The following is a 17,291-nucleotide window of genomic DNA, read 5'->3' on the forward strand; positions in this document are numbered from 1 at the left end:
ACTACATGGCACGGTGGCTGTAAATGATGTAGCCAATGTCAGCATCAAACGTGCTCGTAGCGAGTTATTCAGTAAATTTGTATTCCATTTCTTGGGAGTTGTTATCGCTGATGGTGGTGGTAAGCGACCAACTATGCGTAACGAGGCGAAAGAAAGTTTGCGGGATGCAAACTCTCTTCAAGCGCGAAGCTAAATTACGCATATGCGTATACCGCAACCTTCGCTTGGAACCGGCGACAACGATAACCGCGTTTGTGCCTCGACCTGCTCGAAGCGGCGTCGTTCACGAATCTGACTAGTGTTATCCGCTGCTGTGAAGACGCGCAACCGGTGAGCAGCAGTGGGTTGGATCTGCTTTGCGGTAAGAGCGAAACAGAATGTGCTGTTCTACATACATTATCGTCAATGCAGCTGCGTTAAAGTTGTATGACTGATTGTGGAGTTATTCACTTAAGGGGACCACACTGTGGTTCAAGTCTAAAAAATCTATTTTCGGTTTTCATCATATTTCGATAGATTAAGGTTTTATTAAAGTACTCTGAAAAGGATTTTGCTGAAAAAATTTTTTTCGAGCATTTGAAAAGCATTTTCCGACCACGTGTGTTTATGTGCCACGCCCACTTTTCTGTCACCCACTGTCAACTCTAAGCCATATGGAAATGCCATTATTAGCTAAATAGAATGTGTAACCCATGTTCAAAAACGTTTGAGAACAAGGCTGAGAAAACTAACTGTTGTTATGAGAGAAAAAAATTAGAAGATTGGAAATTGTTGACCGGATAGGGTCGGTTAACTAAAACTGAAATAGAAAACTTGCAGGTATACTATGGGCAGGCAAATAGGAGAAATAAAGAAAATCTGGAGGCAATGAAGAGATGTTTGGGCCATAATAAGTCCTCTACTAATGATAAGCCATGTCATGGATTGTGTCCATCCAGAGAAAATGCGTGGTGCAAATACAATAGGACTCAGGCAACTGGAGAATCTTATTCTCACCAGCATTCTCTTCCTGCTGCTGTTATTACAGCAATTAAACCTATTTTCAGAGGTTTGGCTCATCCTGACCTAAGGAAATGTCTGCATGGGAAGACATAGAAGCCAAATGAATGTTTCAACAGCATAATTTGGAACCGCATTCCTAAAACTGTATTTGTAGGCATGCATACAATGAAACCAGGAGTTCATGATGCTGTTATTACATTCAGTTGTGGTAATATTGGAAAGCGTTGGGTACTGAAAAAGCTGGGAATTAATCCTGGTGAAAATATGATCACTGGGCTGCAACACTGCGATAAAATGAGGATAGCCGATGCAGACAGGTCTGCATCTAATATGGCCAAGAAAGCAAGACAAACATCCATGAAGGAGAAAAAGAAGCTGGAAGACCTGCTAGAGGCCAAAGAAGGGCCATCATATGCAGCAGGACAGTTTTAATTAACTGTAAGTAACAAATTTCAAAAGTTTCTTTAAAGTCAATTTCCCGCAAACTAAAATTTTCAGTACATATGCCCCATTATATCAGAAACTATCATAGATAAATGAAATTTTCAGAGACTCTGCACAACATAAAAAGCCACCTCTGGTACTACATTCATTAATATTCCCCCATTAAGAAGTTCGCAAAAACTATTTTTTCAGAAAAAACTTAGCATTTTTTGTTAATAAATGTAAAAATATTTCTTAAAAACTATAAAATAGATAAAGTAGATTTTAGTAAAGGTGACTATTAGCATCATGTAACATACAGTAAAAATATTTTTTCAGAAATGGGTCAAATACTTGCCTAAATTAACATGGGCTAGATAGGCAGTGTGTGGTCCCCTTAAATACAAGGGCTTTTTTTCCCCCTTTGATGTCCGATTGGTCGTGAAATAATTAACAGCTAATATCGCTAACATTTAGCGACATCTTCCAGCTACTTTTCTACATAATCACCGCTCGGACTCAGACTGTTTCAGCGTTGAACCAATTTTCCAGTACCCACATCATAGAAGGCAACCACCAATACTTTCCACCAAGTCTCTACGCCGGTCTCCAGCTTCTTGTCTGTGCCAAAATGCTGTCACAGCCAGTGGTTTGTGTGAGCAAGGAAATGACAATCAGAGGGAGCAAAGTCCGTGCTGTATGGTTGCTGATCGAAAACTTTCCATCGAAAATGCTGCAGGAACGTTTCTGTTGTATCTGCAATGTGCGGCCGAGAATTGTCTTTGAAAAGGACAATTCCTGATTAAAACATTTCTCTATGCTTGCTTTGAATTTACCTTCATAGACGACTTCTCTGATCACCTGGTCCATTTAATAAATAAGATCATCGTTTGACAAATCTTTCCCTGATTGCCTACATCATGAACGTCTGAACGTCCTGCTTCAAAGTTCCTGCGCCACTGCCGCACTTTGTTGCCACGCATGACGTATGTCGGCTGCATGAAACCAGGCGGAAGCACTCAGCGTGAAGAAATCTAATGACAGCGTGCACTTCGCATTTGACAGTGGGCTATTGTTCTAGGCACCTTTGCGTGCTCAATGTGCACTCAAAACTGAAAATTACGACGTGACGCGATTGACGAAGGTACACATGCCACAGATGTGACGCACAAAACTTCATTGGATTAGCCGGCCGAAGTGGCCGAGCGGTTCTAGGCGCTTCAGTCTGGAACCGCGCGACCACTACGGTCGCAGGTTCGAATCCTGCTTCGGGCATGGAGATGGGTGCTGTTCATAGGTTAGTTAGGTTTAAATAGTTCTAAATTCTAGGGGACTGATGACCTCAGAAGTTAAGTCCCATAGTGCTCCGAGCCATTTCATTGGATTATCACTGTGGTTTTAATTTCGCGACAGATTGGACCTTGGAAAAAAAATGGTGGTGGAGGGTACTTAGAGTCCTATCGTTCTGCCCCTTTTCCACACAATTCGCGAATGCTGATCGGAAAGAACGACAATCTGAATGAGCAACAGTTTGCTTTTCCAGCCGTGATCATTTCGGGAGATGTATGCAGAAGTAATATGTTGCCCAGCTTCTCGAAACGTACACGCTCTAAATTTTAACTATTAACTGTCTTTTTTACTAGCGTCTGACATTGCCGCACTTATTAATCCAATCCGTTACGAAAATCGCCGCTGTTATTTGTATATTCTGTATCTCCTCTATTGCTACTACTTGTTAAGGATCGTAGATTGACGACCGATACTCAAGAATCTATCAACCAGGGTTTTGTAAGGTACTGCTCTCATCACTGAATTACATTTGCTCCGTCTAACATCTGCTTTTTTTTCTGCAATCTGTTTTTGTTGTCGTTCCACTTTACGCGTGCTTTTAGGTATTCGAAAAATTTACTCCAAGAATAGTGAATGTTTCCGTTTATTTATGCGCTACTTAACGTTGTTTACATTGAGGATCAACTGCCAGTGGCCACATCAAATGGCGGACACTAACACAGCAATTCAGAAAAGGTCGACGAAGGGTTCCAGCAGTGCGCTAACACCCAACACGAAGCCCGCAGCTTGTTCTACCGACAGAAGAGCGCTTACGTGTATTTGAGCAGAGGAGTCCTCTACACTTCAACGACAAACGCGTGCCGGAGTTTTCATCTTTTTAACTCTGTTTCAGTCGACTCAAGGTAACAAATATTACATTCCTGCGTTTGGCTACGTGGTATCGGCTCTGGTTTCACACCAGAAGCTGACAAGAAAATCGAAGAAACAACTCCAGAACAAAATTGTGCGATGCTGAAACAGACAGTTTGAATTTACTAAACTGTGTTTAGTACTAAGCTTAAATGTTATCGTTAGCTTAAAAATATCTTATTAAATATTCACATCTGAAGCTCAACATTATATTTCTTTTCTTTTACGCCATTATTCTGTCAGACAGTCTTCATCTTCTCACAAAATTTTGTAATAAAAATGTAGTAGCATTCTACTTAGCATTGATTCGCTCCTACAATATGGCTTACTAGTGTGCTGCGGGAAGTGCCCAAGTGGTCTGCTGTCAGTTGCAGAGTTCTGGTACTGGCGGTGGGGAAGCTGAGGGCAAGTTGCGGAGTTCGCACGTTCAGCTGGTAAACGTTCCGACTATGTGCTAGTCCGTATCAACCGTAAATCATCTGCGGGTCTGCTTGCATTTTGGGCCATTTTCTGTCACTGCTACTTTCTTATATACAACAAGATATTCGCGAGTGTTCTCGCGAATCTTCTGACGCTGTTCACCATAGCGTTTGAATATGCTGTATGCCATGAATGGTAACTGCGTTATTTCGGTCACTTTGGAAACGTACGAAGCTAATTTTACGTCCGACTGATCTACCCAGTTAAACACGGCTTGTTCTTTTCTGTCTGCTAGAAAGTTCTGGACTCTAATCGTAAACCTGGTCCGATATTTCGTAAGTTCGTAAGTTTTTCACTACCTGACAGTCTGGAATTGTATCGCATGCGTTTCGGAACATGACGTTCTGGTATGAACAATGCTGTCTTCAGCTCCAGACACTCTGTTGAATATTCTGTGTGTAATTTCAGGCTATGCTTCTAATGGTTCATACACGACCAAGCGAACTGCGATAAAATGAGAGATCCGCTTTCTGTCATAATGAGTGTACGGAGAGAATAGAACGATTTATAACTGCACACGACAGTGAAATTTGGATGAATTGGCTATTTATTCTGGTTTTGCTACGCATTGTTAATTTGCAGTGATATGAAAGTAAACTCTTACGTTTGGAAAAACTTTTAGGCCACAGTATACTTCTCATACCGTAGTAACATTTAGTTACCATGATTCGCCGATAAGAAGAGCAACTTTTTTTGCTACTTGGTTATGTTGTTGTTGTTGTTGTTGTCTTAAGTCCTGAGACTGGTTTGATGCAGCTCTCCATGCTACTCTATCCTGTGCAAGCTTCTTCATCTCCCAGTACCTACTGCAGCCGACATCCTTCTGAATCTGCTTAGTGTATTCATCTCTTGGTCTCCCTCTACGATGTTTACCCTCCACGCTGCCCTCCAATACTAAATTGGTGATCCTTCGATGTCTCAGAACATGTCCTACCAACCGATCCCTTCTTCTTGTCAAGTTGTGCCACAATCTCCTCTTCTCCCCAACTCTATTCAATACCTCCTCATTAGTTATGTGATCTACTCATCTAATCTTCAGCATTCTTTTGTAGCACCACATTTCGAAAGCTTCGATTCTCTTCTTGTCTAAACTATTTATCGTCCACGTTTCACTTCCATACATGGCTACACTCCATACAAATACTTTCAGAAACGACTTCTTCACATTTAAATCCATACTCGATGTTAACAAATTTCTCTTCTTCGGAAACGCTTTCCTTGCCATTGCCAGTCTACATTTTATATCCTCTCTACTTCGACCATCATCAGTTATGTTGTTCCCCAAATAGCAAAACTCCTTTAGTACTTTAAGTATCTCATTTCCTAATCTAATTCCCTCAGCATCAGCCGACTTAATTCGACTACATTCCATTATCCTCGTTTTGTTTTTGTTGATGTTCATCTTATACCCTCCTTTCAAGACACTGTCCATGCCGTAGGAGATACAGCAATAAAAGCATGAAACTAATGACGTGTTTGTCGTTTAGATGAGAATATCTGCGTCTGGTTTAACAGACTGTCAGTTAATCGCATTACCTTGAATGGTTTTAATTTTTCCTCGTCTGTGATATGAGCGTGCGTTGACAAATGTGCGTTACTGTACCACTTTAAAGTATGCTGTTTTAGTTCTAATAAGGTACTGTATTCTACCACTGATCACACAGCAATCGAGATAACGCCGTGGAAAGTAGCTACCGTGTGTTCATCAGCTTACTTTCAACACTTTTGTAACAGACAGTTTCAATACCTTTGCAAACTATTTCGTTTTTTCACTTATTGACTCAAAATTTCAAGTCTTTTCAAGCTTAGTGTCGGTGAATCTTGAGCCTATTATGTTGTTTCCCTATTTTTCCATTAGCTTAATGGCCTTTTAAGTTCAGGCCAAAATTGTTAACCAGTACAATGGGGAACTTGGAAATTTAATGTGTAAAATATTCAAGATACAATTCTCAAGATTGCCGGTCCTGTAAACAAAGAAAAAGTTCTCTAAGAACGCAGCGTGCCTAGTTTCTGCAATAACAATATTACAAGATATTTCAGTATCTTTTTAATATGTCCCTCCAAGCAGTTAGTATACAAGAGAAAAAGTTACGTCGGGAAATAAATGACTGCGGGAATTATTTGAAAGTAATTAGAGAATTATTTAAAAAGGTTAAGGGCCGGAGAAACAGTAGCGGTTACCTCTATGTGAAAACAGCAGCTACGTGCAGGAACCAATCACTGCGGAAGCTATGTTTAACTGTATACCTGTACACTGAACAGGTTGTTGGTAAGCACAGTACTGTATCACAAGAAAACTTGTTTACTGTAGGAAGTTGTGATGGAACTTGAAAGGTTGATTTATGTTATTCGAAAATAATGCGCCAGTTTATTCCAGTTGATTGTCTGGAGTAAGTTGGCGTGGTCACAAATGAATTTAGTTTCAAGACATTAAATACAAATATCGTAAATCTGATTTTACTACACATATCTAAAATACAATACGATGATTACCCACTGACTGAATAACTGAGCAGGCGCCTAAGCCATCCAACGCACCTTAATGTTTTTTAAAGCTTATGCTTATATTCTGAGTAAAGATGAATATAAAGGAAATAACGAGGATAGGTTGTAGAATATGTTCAAACATCTTCTAGAACCGTCTCTAGGACATATTGAAGCGGATGAGGCACCTTCTAATGGGACAGGTTTTAGTAAGTCAAAATTACGCCTAATTTAGTGATATTTGACGGTGCCGATTATATGACCTCTTAGTGGTATTCCCTAGTAACAGGAAAAATCTACACTGTGCGATATACACAGATTTACTAATGATATCTGCATTGGCCGCTCTTTGAATTCACAAGGAAAGGTTTCCAAATCGGCCTATATCAACATGTTCTACTTTTGCGGAAACTAGGTAAACTAGCACGGAGAAGGGCTTCTCCATAGTACCAGGTTTAATTGTTTGACCGAGCAGCCAAGCAGTCACACACGAGAAAGAGGAATGTCTTAGAAGGACGATACGGATGAAAGAAATCGTGAAGTAATGCCGAATGAGATTGTTTGCTGAAAAAAATCAAAGGCATAGGTTCATCCGCCAAGCCAGAAGAGTTTCTTTAATGATTGCCTCATTTCTTTAAGTAGTTTATGTCTTCGATGTAACAGGTTTTAGCGAACACAGGCATCGCCCGCCAGCGACATAGCTACCATCGTAATTAATATTCTGATAAAACAGTTACTCAGGTCGCACATACTTTGATCAATATTACTGCTTTCACTTGTCAGGCATGAACATCACTTTATCGTTGCCCCAGCAGCAATACGTTAGGGGTTAAAGGTATCACTCAGTGCCTCTGTCAGTACGGTTTGTTGGTCCCAGGGCAGTGATTGTGCGAACCCCAGTGACATTGGTCCGCGATCTGTGGCCTTTTTTTAATTTGAATTGTTATTGTTTTCAGTGCAAGTGTGGTCATCAGATACTTGCTCTACGCACATTTGATTCCTTTTACACCCACATACAATGAATGAAAAATTTCTTCCACTAACAGGGTTCGAACAAGGTTACCCCACGATCGACACTCGCCGTTCTAGGGGGAGGTATTAGTCTTTGATGGAAGTAATGGAATTATAACTCTACATGATTCACGGTCGTCCGTCTGAATCTTGTTATCGTACGAACAACTGCTTTAGCGACATTCTAGAACATCAGCCACACACTGAAACATCCCATTAAAAAAATTTATGAATTACTGTGCTGCTAAACCTCTTACGTTATTTGATTTTCAAACAGCTGAGCAAAACTGAACGTACTCAGACATTTCTCTCTTTACTTATTCTGATCAACAGTAAACTGACATACAATATTTTTTTTTAGCGCAACGCAATCTGACTTTCAATCATCCCTAGAAAAGAATGGCCCTGACTAACAATACTTTATACCTTTCATGAATCACTTACCTCACAAAAATCTTCGTTACTCAAACCACTGCAATACAACGAGCGCCAATACTGCTAGCTAAATAAAAGATTCTAGCTACTGATAGGCATAGTTAGCAAATGAAAGATTTTGATAGAGAACAATCAATGTATTTACCTTAATAGTGTTCAAAAGTCATATATATATATATATATATATATATATAATCAGTTCATGATATCCATTATTACAAATTTTCTCTCTTTCTGATGGACACAAGTCCACATCGACCACTATCAGAATTCTCCCGTTTCTCTCCCCACATCCACCATTGCTGACGGCTCACCTCCAACTGCTTAACAATACGTGCTGTTCATAGCAAATTCCAACAATGCAAACCAGCCACAGACTGCACACAGCACAGCCAGTGATTTTCATACAGAGCGCTACGTGGCGTTACCAATATAAAAACCTAAACAGCCTACTTACAACACCTATTATTTACTAATGGTAATGAATATGTTTCTCAGGTTCCACCTCAAGTAGTGAACGGCTCAGGTCGACTAGTTCAACACTGGCCACAGGACTCGACATTTTCACGTCGGATATTGGAGTACGTAAACAGGCCGGAAGCGCTGGGTGAGCGGTGGCTGGCGGGTACTCACCTCTGCAGGTCGTCGAGCGGGTGCTGCTGCTTCTCGTAGAAGGCGCTGCTGCCCGTCGCCGTGGAGAACTTCTTGCTGGGCAGCGGCAGGCCATCGTTGTATAGGAAAGGCGGCTTCCCGTTCTCTGCTCGCAACGAAGAGAACGTTTCATTAGTACAAGTGGCGCAGTTGCCTGAGAAGCCTTATGTATACACACCAAAAAAATGTTTTGCATCACCCCGGTTCGCAAAACTCCTTAAGATAGACGTTGACTGTGGGTATTTTATCACAGACACAGTCCCTTTGAATATTCAGAGGTGTCACTAAACCCGCCCAAAGATGTAAAGAACCATCCATGAGCAGCGCCTATTAGACGGAGGGGTTCCGATTGACGATCAGTTCCAGTCATTCCACCAGGAAAGAGGTACACGGCTCGTGTTGTATTTAGTTCAACCATGCCTAGACGGTCAATACCGCGGCTCGATCGCGTCCGTATTGTTACTTTGTGCCAGAAAAGGCTCTCAACAAGTCAAGTGTCCAGGCGTCACGGAGTGAACCAAATCGCTGCTGTTCGGACATGGAGGAGAAAGAGAGAGACAGGAACTGATGAGGCCGCCCAAGCGCTACTACAGCAGTGGATGACCGCTAACTACGGATTATGGCTCAGAAGAAACATGACAGCAACTCCACCATGTTGAATAATGCCTTTTGTGAAGCCACAGGACGTCGTGTTACGACTCAAACTGGGCACAATAGGCTGTCTGATGCTCAACTTCACTCCCGACTCCCATGGCGAGCTCTATCTTTGCAACCACGACAACATGCAGCACGGTACAGATGGGCCCCAACAACATGCCGAATGGACCGCTCAGGTTTGGCGTCACGTTCTCTTCACCGATGAGTGTCCCATATGCCTTCAACCAGGCAATCGTCGGAGACGTGTTTGGAGGCAACCCTGTCAGGCTGAACGCCTTAGACACGCTGTCCAGCGAGTGCAGCAAGGTCGAGATTTCCTGCTGTTTTGGGGTGGCATTATGTGGAGCCGATGTACGCCACTGGTGGTCGTGGAAGACGCCGTAACGGCTGTACGATACGTGAATACCATCCTTCCACCGATAGTGCAAACATATACGCAGGATATTGGCGAGGCATTCGTCTTCGTGGACTACAATTCGCGCCCCCATCGTGCACATCTTGTGAATGACTTCCTTCAGGATAACGACATTGCTCGACTAGGGTGGACAGCATGTTCTCGAGACATGAACCCTATCGAACATGCTTGGGTGTACGGGTTCATTGAGTGCGTTGGAACAGCGTCACACAGACGCTACGCTGATCTGTTCCAGCTGCAACGACAACCACATCTTTTGCACTTTTGCGTATGTGTATAGGAAGCTATGTGAAACTAGAACATTCCGTGGCACGTTTGGTGACTGTACATGGTAGGATTTGCCCACTGTTGTGAAAGTATTTTGTCAGAAAAGAGATGGCTGGGGTAATAAATGGAATAAATCATAAATGCATTAATACTCTTTAATGAGCCAAGAAAACATTCAAAACACACATCTGAACGATCTCCGAAACTTTCAGTGAACTTCGCGCTCAATCAGTATAGCTAATTGAATGTAACTTCCTAGCAGTACCGGATTGGTACTCGATTCCGGAACCTCTGCCTTTCGCGGGGAAATTACCTTCTGACTAAACTATCTAAACATGGGTCACTTCCCGTTCTCACGGCTCCGCCAGACTACTCCTCCTACATTCCAAACTTAAACAGTTTTCTGCATACCTCGCTGGATTAGGAGTCCTGGATGAAAATATACTGTGGAAAATTGGCTTAGCCAATGTCATGGGAATTCGTCCAGGACTGCTTGTCCTGTAAGTAATGCAGAGCTACTTGTGAAAAGTTTGGAAGATAACAGGTAGATTATCGCAGAAGTATGGCTGTGATGGTGGTTAGTGAGTTGGGCCTGAATGGTCGAGTAGATAGAGCATTTGCTTGAAAAGGCAAAGGTTCCGAATTATATTCCCGGTCCGGCACACAGTTTTAATCTGCCAGGAAGTTCCAAATTAGCATACACTCCGCTGCTGATAGGATATGCATTAAGAGGATTTATTTAGCGTGGTATGGAATCCTACTCCGGCAGGGATAGGAAGTCTGAAAGTTAGCAGGCTCGGTGGATATGTTTGTTACTGACATTTATTCCTCGTGACTACCATTGTGACTAAACCAAATGCTGTAACGATTGAAAATAATTTTGATTGTTGTTGCTATGTAATGGCGCCAGTTGTTAGTCACCTGATAGCAGGGGTGCCAAGCAAATTGCATCAATTAGGGCATGCAGCAGGCTGACAGCCACCTAAAGTTTAAGTGTCGCGAGAACCACCCTTATATTACACTGCTCTTCCGCTCTCGACGTATTCAATACTTTAAGTAATTTTGGAAATAAAAAGGTTCGTAGTAAATAAGAAAGTGGATCTACCATGATAACTGAAATGTAATTGAGGCGCACCTGTTACATTTGCAAGGGATTTCTATTGCAGTGATACTTGGCACCTATTGTTGAATCCGAGAGCACACGGATGACAGAATGTCAGGTTAACGTCTTGCCTTCCTCGCCATATGATACCTTCACCATTTATGTTCATATTATTCTTCACTATGAATCAGGCCCTAATACTTAGATAAATTTTATGTACGTTAGCCACTTCTAGATCAATATGTCTATACTGGAAGCATATAGAATTTGGATACCGGTTTCACTCGGAGCAATCGTAAATAGTTAATTTTTCACTGTCTCTCAGGTCTTTTAATAATGAAACTATAATTGCGCACTTTCGCCTACACATTCAAACATGAAACAATGAATTGGGATTCTGCTATACACACTCGACCAATAAACTATCTTGCGTGTTGTACTTTTGCAGACATGTGGAAATTCACACCAGCGCCAAGCCATGCATGAAATGTGAAATGTAAGAGACGAAATCGTTTTCTCAAGCACTGTCCTCAATTACCTGCTTTAGATAGTTAAAAATATTTTTCTTAACCTGAGGGACTAAGAATAAGAGAGACTATTTTTATCTCTCTGACGATAACTCGCAATATAGCACCTCAAAGTCGTATGGGGATTCCCCTCAGAAGTATCAGCCCAGCGCGCTTTCTTGCTATCAAAAAGGTATTCCTACGCTGGATTTGTTCTAGAAGCTTCCAACTTCCCCACGCACTTTGCGCTCCCTAATACTTCCGGTCACGTAACTCAGTGCGCCTGCCCGCTTTATGTGACTCAGAGATTTCTACACAGATCGTTCTGACGTACGCGTACCCAGTGTCATCGGAGTACTCTCGTTCACATTTGTTTGGACAATAAAGTAAATAAAACAATTCACGTTGCCTTATGGGTGGCGTGAATTCTTTCAGTTTATTATGTGTGAAGCTCGTGTGCTGTTATTATTGTAAACATTATTCTTGAAAGTTTTTAAATGAAACTGAAAGTGAAAAATGGAGAGGGTACATTTACATAGCACTACATAAAGTATTTGGTTGCTAGAAATGAAATGAAGGCCTAGGATCAGTCGTAGATAAAGCAGGTTGCTGTCTTCGGTTTATAGATAGAAAACTTGAGAAATGCAATCAGTCTATAACAGACTATATACCCTAGAATTTTGCTAAAGTGTGTGGGTCCCCACACCAAAGAGGACTAACAGGGATGTGGAACGTATACAGAGAAGAGTAGCACGAATGGTCACGGGTTGGTTTTACCTGTGGGAGTGTAAGAACTGGTCGACTCTTGAAGATAGATGGAAACTATCTCGAGAAAATCTACTTACAAAGTTTCAAGAACCGGCTGTAAATGATTTCTCTATGAATACACAGCAACACCTTACATATCTTTCCTCTAGGAATCGTGAGGACAATACCAGATTAATTACAGCACTCTCAGAAGCACTTAGTGATTCTTACTACGCTCTACACGGGAATGGAATGGAATCTCCAGAAGGCCAATGACTCACCACCTCAACTACACGACGCCAGCCGACCGAGTCCTACATTTCGCGAGCTCCAAGCCATTCCACGCAGTTATTTTACCCTAGCTGAGAACTGGACGTTGCCTGGGTATGTACTCTTATTTATTTTAATTCTGGTACTCAGTCTCCTTCCTTCCCCTCTCGCTATCAATTTCATCCCGCTCCCTCCCCCCCCTCCCTCTGGATTTCTCTCCCTTCTCTCTGTCCACCTCCTCCCTCTGTCTCTGTGCCCTACAATTATATAACTTTGTAAATAGATTCAGCATCGTTGTGGATACTGTCTACCTTTTTTTCGATTATCATCATCATCAGAAGGAATAAAATCGAACTTCGTTGCAATTATTCTCGCTTTCAGTGTTTACGACGTCACATCCCCTGAACTATGGGCCGTACAACGATGTAATTTTACACCTATATACTGACGTGACATTTTTACTGCATGAACAGCGAAAATGTAGTAAGACTTCCTCTCCTTCATCTTCATGTGAGGGTGTGACAGCGAGAAAATTTCTTGTAAAGGTTTGAAATTATGTGTAAAGTTCGTTACAAATCACTAAGTGCTCTCATTCTCAAATACCACATGAATAACATGTGGGTACTCGCTCGTCCTAGCCTATACTTCTTTTTCACCCCCTTCCCTAGCCCCATTTTATAGGTACGTACGAGTGGTTCTTACACACGCAGATATTCTTTCCAGACAGTAATTGGTATGTGTGCCAAGTTTGGGTGAAGTCGTTCCAGTAGTTTCGGAGATGTAGGGCAGACATACATACGTACTTATATATGTAAATACATACATTCTTCCAATATTTGTGACTCTTTCCCCGCCATCCCATTTTGATGAAATATGGCCTACATGGTGCCTCTAGCTACGCTGAGAATACTAGCGAAGAACCCCCCCCCCCCCCCCCATAAAAATCCGACTAGTGGTTCTGGAAATAATGTGTTCATACATACGAAATTTTGAATCTCGATCGTTTTTCAGTTATCAGATTTTGGTGCACTGAAGCCTGTACAATGCCCCAAGCCATGCTCAAGCTACCTGAGAAAACCCCATCAAAATTCATCTCTAGTTTTGGAGATTAGCGTTTTCAAAGACAGACACGACGGTTGTACAGAACTTTTATTATGATAGATTTAGGTCTTTCAGCCAGTTAGAATCAGAGCCGGAATGTAGCCATTCTCATTGGACATTCCCTTCTCCTTCTTATGATAGTTCTATAACGCGCTGCATTATGGCACGATTTAAACAACTTTTTGTGAAACTGAAGTTGGAAATACCAGCCGTCACGTGGAAATTACTCTCACTCTAAGCCAATTTTGTAGACTCCATCCACAAACCATTTAGGAGGATTAGAAAAAGACCAGCACAACAGCTTCTGGCTGAAGCATACAGGCATCGTCTGGAACTGAGGTGTCAGAAGACGACGACGACGTGTCGCAGTTAATACACACACAAAAAAAGTTTCACATCACCTCGGTTCCGAGAGTTCCGGAACCTATACAGAAAATTGGAATACACATCAACATAAACATCATTTCGGCCCTTCTTATTGCTCATGAAAACCACACATTGTATGTTGTACCACCATACGGCGAGACCTTCAGAGGTGGTGGTCCAGATTGATGTACATACCGGTACCTCTAATACCCAGTAGAACGTCCTCTTGCATTGATGCATACCTGTATTCGTGGTGGCATACTATCCACAAGTTCATCAAGGCACTGTTGGTCTAGATTGTCCCATTCCTTAAGACGGTTCGGTGTATATCCCTCAGAGTGGTTTATGGGTCACGTCGTTCATAAACAGACATTTATGGGGCAACTGATCAGTAAACCTATCCGTACTGCCGACAAGCACTGTTAACTAACACTGCCAGAGAAACAAACAGTGCAGTGCTGAATGCAAGCTTGTGGGCGATTTTTGAGTGAATGGAGTGTTTCCCAGCAAGCCACACAGCGCCCATCAACGACACCTGCGTTGTGCACATATCATCAGTGCAATAAAATTTATTACAAAGTTAATTGGGGGGGGGAAGGGGGGGGGCATAAAACGATACGCAGTAACTGTGTAACGAACCACCAGAAATATTGTCGGAGCTCTGGTTCACCCTGTATACCTAGTTATATTTCTGATAATTTTCAGCCTTAAACTCAGGGTCGAACGAATCTATAGTAAGAGACGGCTGTAGCTCCAGTATGTTATTGACAACATACGGACAAGAACTCTTTACTATTCTGAATGCATTCACTTTGTCAAATTTATTTTTGTTCTTACTTTAATCTTCGCCAAGACCAATATTTTATGCTAGGATATACAGTAGGAGACAGATCTCTTAACATAATTAACTGGCAATGAATCTGGATGTTGACTCCTTCCATACTAGAGAAGACACCATAATCCGAGTGCTCAAATCTGATGTACTCCTGACACCATTTCTGGAAGTCAGACGTTTTCCTGTCGTCAATGACAATACCGGAGACATTTACATATCTGCCTCTTCGGCGTCACGAATGGCGTCCATTAGAAATATGTGCACTAGCGTTTGGTACGTATGGAAAGTAAAGCTAGAGGCATTAGATAATAGATATCGTTGCATTTTCTACAATCTCTCTACACTTTGAACACGGTATCATAATAAATTCTTTTTCTTGTTGATTAAGCGGCAATGCTGGTCAATAACTGGCAACATACGTCACTGATATTCGACAAAAATTTAGATTCTGAGAAATTGAAAAGTTCTCAATGAGCTACGAAACAATAAGACATGCATGTATAGATACCGAAAGTGTCAGGCAAGAAGATTCCACATAACGTAAGTTTTTCTCGGCATGCCCAGAGAAAGATGTCCGTTTCCTAAACTTGGAAAAATAAGAAATGTGCATAAAAACCCAGCCACTATTAATAGCCTATTTAGAACAAATAGCACCATCATGCTTGTTCTCACACCGTCCTGTTCAATCAAGAAGCAGTTGGAAAACATTGGTTAGTGTACGCTTCCTCATCCTCCCTGCGTCCAGATTCGGCTCCGTCGGATTTTCATTTGTTTGCTCCACTTAAGGAGGCATTACGTGAAATAAACCTCAGCAACAACGAGGTGCTCAAAGAATTTTTGGGACAGTGAGTCAAGCAACAAAACAAAGGCTTCTTTGCATCTGGTGTAATACAAAAAAAAAAAATAGTTCCTAGTTGAGCAAGTGCATTAATATTGGCGAGGATTATGTTGAAAAGTAGCAGAAGTCTCTTTTATAAAAATGCAGTTTTTTGTACATCAGTTTGTCTGTTTAGCTATTCAATGTTCCTCGTAGATCGTAATCTTTGTGTACTTAGAGACTTCCACGGCTGATCGTCACGCAAATTGACTATTCCCCAACCTCGTGAAGTAGTATAGGACTAAAGCTGTTACGATTGAGCAATGAGAAATTCTGACAATATTTTGTTCAGTGTTAAACTTTTCAATAAAGAACTAGATCCCTGAACGCAAAATATTTGTCCATTAACATTATTCAGAATCCCATTCCTTCATATAGAAAACATGTTTCAGAATTGGCTTGCTAAGAATGCATACTGAAGTTAATTCATCAACACACTGTCAATCCGCTTTTTGGCGTTTACAATGCCGTTATTTTATTTGGTCCGATCTATTAAAATCGTATGGTTTAAAAAAATGGCTCTGAGTACTATGGGACTTAACTTCTGAGGTCATCAGACCCCTAGAACTTACAACTACTTAAACGTAACTAACCTAAGGACATCACACACACCTATGCCCGAGGCAGGATTCGAACCTGCGACCGTAGCGGTGGCGCGGTTCCAGACTGTAGCGCCTAGAACCGCTCGGCCACCCCGGCCAGCTATGGTTTAAATATACGATGTGACCCTGCAGGTGAAGTGAACGAAAAATGAAGTGATGTGGATAAAACTGAGCGCTTCGTTACACTGTGGGTACCACTGCCAGAATATATGCATTAAAAAAAACTTAAGAGCCCCTGTTTCACCGTGTATCTGTTAAGTCTTCATTGTGCCTTAGGCGTGAACCGACACACTATTATAACTTACAACTTATAATACGAGCACAGTGAAAAAGGGCGAATCGAATATGGCGGACGTCTACTACCTAGTTTTGTGGTTCCATCGAGTTGCACTGTGACGTCATGAACGTTAGCCAATCAGCGACACAATTTCTTGGGATCCTTGATGTGCAGTAGGCAGAGATCTCTTTCTCGAAGGCTAGGGCTTCGACAAATGCCGGTAACAGTGCTAGACGCGCATAGTTGGGCTGGCTCCCTCAGGAAGTTTGAAACACAAAGCTTCTCTCGTCTCCTAAGCTGGGCGGCAAGCGGGAGCACAAGTATCCGGACACTTGTCTTGTGTATTCGATATGGGCGCATTCAGCCAGCAACTTTCACTATAATGGTGAGAGACCAGTAAGCTGCGAGCATTCGAGTCGCATTCACAGGGTTATTAACCGCGAGAGTGTTGAAATTAGGTAAAATCGTACCCTTTTCGTGTTGCCTTTTGCACGTGGACTTACTGTGCTTGTGGTCTTCGTTCTCGTTTTCAGTTCCTTCAGAACACGTTGTGATCGGTATCCGTCACCGAATTAAATTCATTT

At 41.8% G+C, this 17,291-nt stretch overlaps 1 protein-coding gene across 3 annotated transcripts in view; it reads right to left on the reverse strand.

Annotated features, from left to right (window-relative positions):
- LOC126234583 (sodium/hydrogen exchanger 9B2-like) overlaps nt 1-17,291 on the reverse strand; it is a 547,662-nt gene that overhangs the window by 62,703 nt on the left and 467,668 nt on the right. For all 3 annotated transcript variants that reach the window (XM_049943295.1, XM_049943294.1, XM_049943296.1), the window contains exon 3: nt 8,668-8,791. In XM_049943295.1, coding sequence (XP_049799252.1) covers nt 8,668-8,791 — 124 coding nt within the window. The remainder of the gene's footprint in view (nt 1-8,667; nt 8,792-17,291) is intronic.

The sequence above is a fragment of the Schistocerca nitens genome, chromosome 2, assembly GCF_023898315.1.
Source record: "Schistocerca nitens isolate TAMUIC-IGC-003100 chromosome 2, iqSchNite1.1, whole genome shotgun sequence".
NCBI classification, from domain to species: Eukaryota; Metazoa; Arthropoda; class Insecta; order Orthoptera; family Acrididae; genus Schistocerca; species Schistocerca nitens.